Source organism: Poromitra crassiceps (assembly GCF_964638095.1).
Source record: "Poromitra crassiceps genome assembly, chromosome: 19".
NCBI classification, from domain to species: Eukaryota; Metazoa; Chordata; class Actinopteri; order Beryciformes; family Melamphaidae; genus Poromitra; species Poromitra crassiceps.
The window spans coordinates 9,471,788-9,482,815 of record NC_139646.1 but is presented as its reverse complement, the minus strand read 5'-3'; the positions used below and the strand labels follow the sequence as shown (position 1 = coordinate 9,482,815).

Genomic DNA, 11,028 nt, shown 5'->3' with positions numbered 1-11,028 from the left:
AGACCTGCCACTCCAGCAGAGCCCAGCCTTTCTCCACAGAGTGTCAGATCTGATCTGATCCCAGACCTGCCCCTCCAGCAGAGTTCAGCCTTTCTCCAGCGAGTGTCAGGAAGTCTGTGACAGTGTTGCTGGTTAATCCACTCGGTCATTATTGTGCAAATAGACTTCAGCAGGCGGCTGCAATGTTTAATTCAGCTTGACCTTTCAGCCAGTCAGTCAGTGTGTTTGTCACTGGAGTGCTGAGGTGCAGTGTTAAAGTTAGTCTGAGGTCCAGTGTTAAAGTTAGTCTGAGGGTGTGTGTGCGCGTGTGTGTTAGGTAATATCCATAGCAATGACAGTTTTTTCTTGATCTACCGAAAGAGGAACTAAAATTGTCGCAATGTTAAAGATTGCAGTGTTGTCTGTCTGTCAGTGATATTACCCAACAGAGTAGACAACGTTATTGCATTGTGAATTCTATTTAGTAAGGATAATAGTTGGCTAAATGTGTGTGGCTTAGCAGTTTAAGCTGTCCTTTCTGAGTGTATGTGGACTCAGCGTCAACCTTGTTCAAATCCTCCTCCTTTGTTAACCATTCCTATTGTCCTTTTTGGTCTGTCTCTTATCCAAATTGATGATTTAATGATTGATTATATGATGTTATGTGTTACTGTCTGTCCTGTTTTTATTGGAAATAAGTGTTCTTCACACTTTTGCACGTCATCCCTGGGATGCTTTTTATTGTCTTCTATATCCATAAATAAAATCAACCAATCAAATGATCCTGCCTCTTCCACGATACATTGTGTGTAACACAGTGACCTAGCGAGTGTGTCTCTGTCCGCAGGTGAGCCTGAGTTCAAGTACATCGGGAACATGCATGGCAACGAGGCGGTGGGCAGAGAGCTGATCATCTACCTGGCCGAGTACCTGTGTAACCAGTACCAGCAAGGCAACGAGACCATCATCGACCTCGTGCACAACACGCGCATCCACCTCATGCCCTCCATGAACCCCGACGGCTTCGAGAAGGCCGCCTCGCAGGTACACCTGACTAGGGGTTAGGCAGGATGCCGATCCACGATCCTAGATCCACGATCCTAGCACCATTCATTTTCATGTTGGTTAAAGACTATTTTGCAAGTTACCGAACAGTACAACTTGGGCTGGGCGATATGGACCCAAAATCATATGTCTAGGCTGAATTTCTACGAAGTGGGCTAAATGTTCAGTTGTAAGTCCAAGCCACATGTGAGATGTCACAACAAGCACTTTGATTCAAACAAGACTGTGATCAAAATCAAATGCAAAGACAGGGATTCCTTCCCTGACTATTCATAGCTTTCAAGGGGCGTTACGTGCTGCCGGGAACGCCCACCTGACGGTCAAACAGTACTGCTAAGTACTGTTTGAGCGGACGACAGCACAGGCATCACTACAGTATCTTCTCTTTTAGCAATAGTCTCACTAATCCCACAGTGGTTTACCTGCTTTTGAGATCTGCAAAAAATAGTTTGCTTCTGTCTCACCCGTTCTCCCTCTCTCTTCACACGCGACGAGGGCTGTGCTCTCTCTCCACAACATTATAAAAACGAGTCCGCACTCCGCACGCAGTTTGTTGTGAAACAATTTCTCCGAACTGCCATGTGTTGGACAGTAACGTTAACGATAGTTCGGTTTGTTTGAAGTGCCCAAAACGTGCAGTTTGTTTAGATATCGTTCTTTTTCAACGCTTGATAGATGGTCTAAATATTCCTGACTGGAAACTGGTGGAAAAAAGACCGCTTTTTGCTGGAGCTGCGTCTGGTCAGTGTTCAGCGCCATTGTTGTTTTGAGTTTTGACCGCCAGAATGGGCGTTCCTTGTACTTACGTAACGCCCCTTGAAAGCTATGAATAGGTGCTTTCACAAAATATTTACACAATGAGATTTTTTGATCAATAATCCTCAGTGAACGTGAATATAATGACTAAGTGGGTAAAGGCAAATAATACAAGAGCTAGAACAGTCTGGCAAGTTCAGAAAAGTACATCACTCGATGTAGCATTTAAAGCAACACTTGTGCCATATATTACGTTATTATTACAATATCCAAAATCTAAGACGATATCTAGTCTCATATGACAATATCGATATAATATCGCTTTATTGCCCAGCCCTACACCTGACACCCAGCATGACCCACACACACCTACAAACAACAAGCATGCCGACACAAGGATTTATCGTTTAAGGTAGCGTAAGACAGCTTAAGCTTACAAGACTATACACAATGACCTAGTAACACCTCTCCCTGCTGGCCTCATTCTGAATTACACACACCACGCAGCGTTTGAGAAACATCTGACAACAATCATGACAAGTGTACAAGCTCGCGTTTCAGGATCAATTAGTTCCCGCTGCGCTTGGCTGCACGCCGTCTCCCTCGCACGTTCCCTTTCCGTCTTAACAAGCATCTCCTCTTCTCGCCCCGCTCAGCAGCCCGGGGAGATCAAGGACTGGTTCGTGGGCCGCAGTAACGCCCAGGGGGCCGACCTGAACCGCAACTTCCCCGACCTGGACCGCATCATTTACCTGAACGAGCGCGAGGGCGGCGCCAACAACCACCTGCTGCAGAACATGAAGAAGGCTGTGGATGAGAACGCCAAGGTTATATACGCATACTACTGAACATGTACACAAACACACAGAGATGCTGAGAGTGTGAGGGATTCAAGTTAGGATTAACGCTAAATAAGATGTCTGTTATCTGTTGGCTGGAAATGGGCATGGGGTATATAGTACACAGATGGCTATTTAACTTGTTTGCGGTGTGTGTTTGTTTGAGTGCGACTGATGTATGTTTTTCCACCTCGTCAGCTGGCTCCAGAGACCAAGGCAGTGATCCACTGGATCATGGACATCCCCTTTGTCCTGTCAGCTAACCTGCATGGAGGGGATGTGGTGGCCAACTACCCTTATGATGAGACCCGCACTGGTAGACACACACACACACACACACACACACACACACACACGCACGCACGCGCACACACACACACACACACACACACTGTGCATACACGTAGTGTGAGCTTAATGATAAGGTTCTATCTGCCTTCAGGGTAGTTCTGAGATATTGAGCTTCAAAGTTTTCAGCATCCATTGAGTTAAATGGAGATGGGCCTGTTATTTAACAGGGACAGTTGCACATTAACCCATTGATACCTGATGCAGCATTTGCGTGTATATCCCTCATTTGTGTGCATATCCCTTTAAGACCGCGAACCGCGTTAACGCGGTTCGCGGTCTTAAAGGGATACACACACAAATGCTGCATCAGGTATTAATGGGTTAATAAACATTGCTGTAAATGCCCCAGGGTTAGCCAAGAGGCTATTTTTCATGTGTAGTCAGTCCCTGGACAGATGTTCCAGAGTCACCTTAAAAACTTAATATAATATGTATAATATAATATAAGATTGAAATTACAAAGTTATTGAGATCATCTATAAGCATGCAAAACAACAATAAAAAGAAAAGAGAATACAACAGTTAATCACAGACATAAAAAGCATGCACAGTATATAAAATACATAAATCAGTACACACAATAAAAGCAAGACCGCTGACGTCTTCCTTTATAGGATGTGTTTAGGTTAATGAAACAAATGTTTCACCTATAGCAACAACAAACATTTTACTAGTTTTTCCTGAATCTCATGAATCTAATTTTAAATCTGATGGAAAATAGTTTCCTACAATGCCACCAGATGCTTTCTTAGCCAAAAGAAACAAAACAAATTTTTATGCAAGAGCACAGGGTAATGTTTTGCAGATGCAGGTATGCAATTACTATTTTATTGTAGCCGCTGTCTAAACAGCGTCCCCCTCCCCTCCCCCTGCTCCTCGAAGGCACCACCCACGAGTACAGCGCCAGTCCAGATGACATCATGTTCAAGTCCCTGGCTCGGGCCTACTCCATGTATAACCCGGTCATGTCCGACCCTCACCGAGCCCCCTGTCGCAAGAACGACGACGACACAAGCTTCACCGACGGCATCACAAATGGAGGAGCCTGGTACAGCGTGCCTGGGGGTGAGAGACCTGTCCACCTATCAGGGCTGGTGGTCAATTTATGAATGAACTCATCAATAAATGTCTAGAAGTTCAATGTTCATGTTTCCATGTCCAGATACCCCATATCTGACATCACATGTAGTATATTATCAATACTGAATATCGTAAAATCTTTCCCTAGAGCTGGGTGACATTCCAATTGACCATTTGCAAAAAAAAAAAAGATTGACATAGCGATCCGCCAATCCGTGCTTAGCATCCGTCTCTTCCTCTGACATGTTGCTCTCACAATTGCGACAGTTCCAACAGAGGCTCCGACACCGCACTGAGAGTTTGCCTCAGAAGTACAAAAGTACAGCTTTTGTTGCAGCGGTTTGACTCTGACAAGGACGCTCAGAATTAGAATTGACCACGCCTTCTCAATTCAGTTCATCAATGGCCCCAATCCTGCTCTCTATATTATCTTCTCTACTGTCACAAACAGATAAGACGGCCAAAGCTTTGATTTCTAGAGCAGTTCTCCTTCTTACCACTTTTCATCTCATTCACAGGAATGCAGGATTTCAACTACCTGAGCAGCAACTGTTTTGAGATCACTCTGGAGCTGAGCTGTGACAAGTTCCCTAACGAGGACACGCTCAAGAACTACTGGGAGCAGAACCGCAACTCGCTCGTCAGTTACATCGAACAGGTAGGAAGCACATTTCTGCCATCCAATCATTTCAGAGTGGTTTAGTTTTCTTTTAGCTTTATTTATGTGTCTGATGTCACTTCACATCAGTCATTACTGTAATAAAAAATCTGGATGTGGTTAAAGATTATTATTTATATATATATATATATCCATCTAAAGAGCAGCTGTACATATGAAACCCAAGCATTGCTTCTTCCATCTGTCCAGTGAATATGTTTCTTTGTGTGTGTGTGTGTGTGTGTGTGTGTGTGTGTGTGTGTGTGTGTGTGTGTGTGTGTGTGTGTGTGTGTGTGTGTGTGTGTGTGTGTGTTGTGTGTGCGTGTGCGTGTGCGTGTGCGCATGCCCGTAGGTTCACCGTGGTGTAAAGGGCTTTGTGCGTGACCTCCAAGGAAACCCCATCTCCAATGCCTCAATCTCTGTGGAGGGCATTGACCATGACATCACCACAGGTACCATCATTCAGCACAACTCACCACACCATACACATGCATCTGTGCACGCGTGCACGCACACATGCACGCATGCACGTGCGCACACACGCACACACACACACACACACACACACACACACACACACACACACAGAGTGCATTACATCAGGCTTCCCACAGGCCTTGAAAATCCCTTAAGGTGTGTGCATTTAAATATAAGAAATAATGCCTTGAATGGTTTTGAAAATAAGTGGGTGGCCTTCTTTTATAATTATTATTAAAATATAGCACCCAAATTCATCATTCCTCTGTCCCAGGATATAGCAGCAGTTTTAAAATGCGAGTTCTTGACTTGACACAAGTAAAAATGTATGCCTCTATGATGTCTAATTTTGAGCAGTGTCATAACTGACCACTAAACGTGCCAATTTTGACTCCTTGAATCTCACCAAACAAGTCTTGAAAATCACTGAAAGGTCCTTGAGTTTGATTTATAAGTGAGTGTGTGAACCTTGTTACACTCACTGTTGGTCTGAGGTAAGTGGACCAGTGGTCCATGGCTGGAACCATGATGATGTAATGGTTAGATGTTGTAATGCCTCCATCTGGTGGACATGCTGGGTCCTGCGACATGCTTTCAGATGCTTTCCATGCACCTGTTCATTAGTAATATTCAAAACAGTCTATGTACTCTATGCAGGGCTGGGCAATATGGTTCAAATCAATATCATGATAATCATAAGGATTTTTTATATGGATATATATTATGATATGGCTCACATAAAATTATGTAAAATCACGTGTTAATCAAATTGATAAATTATTAAATTATCCCATTGAGTCGAATGGCAATATGTCAGGTATGATATCAGACTATATTTCTTTAAATGTTTCATTCCTAATTTTGTTCTTTTTAAATGCTCGTTATCATTAATCTACACAGCAGAATTGTGTCATGATATCCCAACGTCACCGATCACGACCATACAATTCTACTGAAAGACCATCAACAGTATCGGTCGGCTGCTCTGTCTGTCACCTACTGACACACTGTCATTTTCCAGCTAAAGACGGAGACTACTGGCGCCTGCTGGCCCCAGGAAACTACAAGGTGGCTGCCTCTGCCCCTGGATACCTGACTGTCATCAAGAAGGTGGCCGTGCCCTTCAGTCCTGCCACCAGGGTGAGCCCCACACACTGTTTCTGCCTCACCAAGGTCACTGTATTGTGTGTACCAATGTGTGTACCAATTGTTGTGTGTACCAATGTCACTGTGTTGTGTCACTTTGATGACTGTCTCAGAATCCTGCTCAAGAAGCCCAGGGGTAGTAGTGCCAGCGAGCTTTTTTGTGATTTAGGGATAAACACCTTCCAGGCCACCCTGAGAAGACTAATGTATAAGTTCATATGTAGACTGCAGGGGTCCCAGAATGATCTCATTATACAGTTGACTAACCCAAGGTGTAGTTCTGTGAGATACCAATCCTATATGTGGACACACTGGTATTTGTGCCTTTTATAGAATGTGTATAAGCACTTTTAAATGGCATTTTAATGGCATTTACTGTCCTTATTTATTAGATGCCTTTTACTGAATTTGCATAAGCACTTTTTTTGATATGTGATATATCGCCTTTTATAATGTTTTTGTTGTTGTTGTTGTTGTTGTTGTTGTGTGTGTTTTATTTATATTTACTATATGTGACTGTATGTCTATTTGGACGGTGGAGTCTGCAATAAAGTTTGATTGATTGATCAAATCCCAAAAAGACTAAAGAAAGAGGAAAGATACCTGGAATTGTAACCTTTACCAAGTAGAGATAACGAGTCAAAACTAAAACTAAGCAAATCTATTTCCTTTCATTCTATTTTATTTTATTTTTACTTAAAAGTGTAGTGTGTAACCTTTGTAGTGCGGAACCTTTTGTCTCTCCCTTCTGGCAGGATGTGCACTGCATTCATTTCATGCAGTGTCAGAAAAATGAGTTGCTGACCCAAAAATCGCAAACAGCTATCAGTGTTGTTTAAACGAGCAATAAAATACAACGCATCATTGTAGCGTCCATGTTGTTTCCACATTACGACTTAAAAGCTCATGAACACACCGAAGTCGAAAAAAAACGACTTAACTCGTGAAATGGAACCATCCGAAGAGCACCTGAATGCACCATTTGTTAAAGACTGCAATAAAGCGCTTAAGTCACGCCCATTTCCAGGTTCCGCATGGGACGGAAGTGAATTCTAGTACGAGATGAATCGTGAGTGACCATAAAGACTCGGACCAGCTACCTAGCGCTAAGCTAACACTACACTAGGGACGATTCAACGTCACCATTTTCACATTTTCCAAACACGTATCACACGTATAGTTGTGCTGCAGCTGCTGCTATCATGTTGTTTTGTTCATTGTGTCCAGCTGATTCCTTAGTAAACACAACAGCATACAACAGCAGAGCCGTATGACAACGTAGTGCAATCTGATAGGTCAACGACATCCCTCCATCAGTATCTTAGTGTGCTATTGGTTCTACAGGTATAGTAGGTCGCAGCGTTTGCCTGCAAATTTAACGCACTATGGTTTTGGGAAAAGCCTCGGAAATTTCGAATGGCAACAAACAGAATCTGATTAAGAAGAAAATAATCTTCACAACTTATAGAGCTGGGTTTTCCCTCAATGAGGATCATTGTTTTCTAAAACTGAAGCAGATACGCAGCTTCGGCCCACGGTCTATCAACAGAGGTAGCCAGAATGCGGGCGCTCTGCCTCCGGCTGAAGCTCTAGTTATAATTTGCACATCCGCGAGTCCGCCGATGTAAATTCCATCATCAGAGGGTGTGCGCGCAGGCTCTCTGCAGACGCTCGCTCATTATACTCGAGCAAGGCTCTGAGGCGGAGCTCCGCGAGTCACTTGCGGACCTCCCACTGGAGCAAATGCTTTTATACTCAGAATGGCAGCCAAGTGATCAGGATTTACATTGTACAATGGTAATAGTGAGAACAGCCCGTGAAAAGTCGCAATGAAACGCTATTATGTGCAGTACTGAGTGCGCTTTCACTCTCAAACGACCGTATATCAGCACATGAATGAATCACCAAACTTGTTTTTACTGAATAGCCGTTTCAGTTCTCAGTCCTGATAGCTTACTCTGTGCTGCTTTTAATCTCTCTCAACCATGCTCTCAACACAACACATTTAGAAATGACTAAAAACGAACAGTTGCAAATCAAAGTTTAGCCTACCACATGGGTCAAGAAATGTTGTGAAAACTCAGCTCAGTGTTCAGGGCTCAGTGGCTCGAAAGCGGCCATGTTTGGAGAGAAGCCGTGCGGAGGTCGCGCTGTTTGATGCTTGCGGCCCTCGCTCCTCCACCGCGCCCTTCGCGGCACAGCGAGTATAAAACAAGCTGGCTACTTTTGTGACCGTGCGGACATGTCCTGTGCATTTTCTTCTCTCTGATTTTTCCGTGTCATGTTGCCGCCTCCCCTGAAGTTGGCTCGCTTCCCCCAGGGAAGGTGCACCTCACACTTTGAAACCCGCTGAAGGACTTTTTAACAGTGGTTTTAAAAAGTCCTACAAATAAAGTTGATCATTATCATCATTATTATTATTATTATTATTATTATTATTATTATTATTATTATTATTATTATTATTATTATTATTATTATTATTATTATTATATGTTCTACCTACATATCTCTATCTTACCTCTACCTTGACACTGCCTCACCCTCCTCTCCCTCTCGTTCTCCTTCAGGTGGACTTTGAGCTGGAGTCTCTGATGGAGCGAAAGGAGGAGGAGAAGGAGGAGCTAATGGACTGGTGGAAGATGATGTCAGAGACACTGAACTTCTAAAGCGTATAGCTGACTGACAGGACCCATCCACACATCAATGTAATATAATCCAACATGCTGTGTGTGCCGATCCACAAGAATATATTGTATCATATGTTCTGTTCTCTTTACATCATTATTTTAATGGGTTGTAATTGTTTATTATTGTAATGGTTTGCCTCATACTCCTGTAGATTGTTTGGATACTCTGCAGACACACAAGCACATGAATACACACACACACACACACACACAGACGGACACAGGGGATTTGCAGGTAGTTTGGTGGCAGTGAGATCATTGTCGATTCCTGTGGTATTGTGTTCTTTATCGTACATGTGATCAGTAACCACAGCACCCATCTATATAACGAGTGACTGAGTAATTATGTATGTAAAAGAGCTGTTTACATTACACCACATGGCACTGTCCATAATTAGTTATTTTTTCTGTTTTGAATGTCTCTGTTTCTCCAGGCTTTGGTGCACAGCACAGCACACACACACACACACACACACACACACACACACACACACACAACCCTAATGCACAACACAACTCCCTGAAAAAAAAACGCTAATTCACACACACATTCAAGCAGCAACCCATAAACTCTCTATCTATCTATCTATCTATCTATCTATCTATATATCTATCTATCTATCTATCTACATTTCTTTCCCGTGATGTAAAAAAAAATACAAAGCTATGGTTTTGAAATGGTCAGGGACATTAAAAACATTGTAAAATCACTGTAAACATTCTATACAGACAAGCTTGTTTCCATGTATGTTATTGATATTGAGGAATATGTTTTTTTTTATCTAATTGCAGCACAGCTTTGATGATTTCAGCACAAGATGAATGGTTATAATATATACTGTAGGCTATTTATGAATTAAGTATAGCAAGAGATGTGTGGTTTTTGTTACTTTAAAAAGAAATCAACCAAACAAGGCTATAGCTACTATGGATCTCTATTCAACTCTGTCTCTGTCTGCTCTCTGCCCAAAGCCATTTCTTTCTTTGTATGTTCACTACACAGTGTTCACTACACAGGGAGTACTGTAGTACGTAGGGAACTGTGCTAGAACTCATTTTTTGAAAAATAAATGAACACCAGGATTGTGTCGCTGATTTTCTGGGTGGAAGCAGAAGCTTTAATTGACTGGCTGGATGCAGAACACCTGGTCTGTACCGAAAAGGAATTTAATGAATGTATAGGTTATATAAACTGTTATTACAAATGTAAAGGTTGAACTGACAAAATACCAATAAAGCTCCCCCTTTATGTTGTCGAACTGTGTGTTGTCGTCCCCTTTGTTCCAGGCATTCCATGTGAGAGTGGGACACAGAGGCAGTAAAACGGGAACTGACTGAGGGAAACTGAGGGAGTGCCTAATAGGTGTGCCATATTATATACAGTCTATAGGTGTGCCCCACACTTGTGAATTGGTATATTGCACTTTTTAATGGGGTCACAATTACCAGCTGAATGGTGGACACACACCAGATACTGCATACTGTCTGCTTTACACACACCAGATACTGCATACTGTCTGCTTTACACACACCAGATACTGCATACTGTCTGCTTTACACACACCAGATACTGCATACTGTCTGCTTTACACACACCAGATACTGCATACTGTCTGCTTTACACACACCAGATACTGCATACTGTCTGCTTTACACACACCAGATACTGCATACTGTCTGCTTTACACACCAGATACTGCATACTGTCTGCTTTACACACACCAGATACTGCATACTGTCTGCTTTACACACCAGATACTGCATACTGTCTGCTTTACACACCAGATACTGCATACTGTCTGCTTTACACACACCAGATACTGCATACTCTCTGCTTTACACACACCAGATACTGCATACTGTCTGCTTTACACACACCAGATACTGCATACTGTCTGCTTTACACACACCAGATACTGCATACTGTCTGCTTTACACACCAGATACTGCATACTGTCTGCTTTACACACACCAGATACTGCATACT

At 42.8% G+C, this 11,028-nt stretch overlaps 1 protein-coding gene across 2 annotated transcripts in view; it reads left to right on the top strand.

Moving 5' to 3' along the window:
* The window catches only part of cpe (carboxypeptidase E), a 22,411-nt gene extending 12,131 nt beyond the window's left edge, over positions 1 to 10,280 (top strand). Inside the window, exons 2-9 of one of the 2 annotated variants that reach the window (XM_083655455.1) lie at positions 827 to 1,023; positions 2,460 to 2,627; positions 2,838 to 2,955; positions 3,873 to 4,055; positions 4,589 to 4,728; positions 5,081 to 5,180; positions 6,227 to 6,345; positions 8,922 to 10,280. In XM_083655455.1, the coding sequence (XP_083511581.1) occupies positions 827 to 1,023; positions 2,460 to 2,627; positions 2,838 to 2,955; positions 3,873 to 4,055; positions 4,589 to 4,728; positions 5,081 to 5,180; positions 6,227 to 6,345; positions 8,922 to 9,020 (1,124 nt within the window). In that variant the 3' untranslated portion in view covers positions 9,021 to 10,280. Of the gene's footprint in view, positions 1 to 826; positions 1,024 to 2,456; positions 2,628 to 2,837; positions 2,956 to 3,872; positions 4,056 to 4,588; positions 4,729 to 5,080; positions 5,181 to 6,226; positions 6,346 to 8,921 lie in introns of both variants that reach the window. The other variant, XM_083655454.1, reaches the window with a different exon arrangement.
* Positions 10,281 to 11,028: the final 748 nt, after the last annotated feature.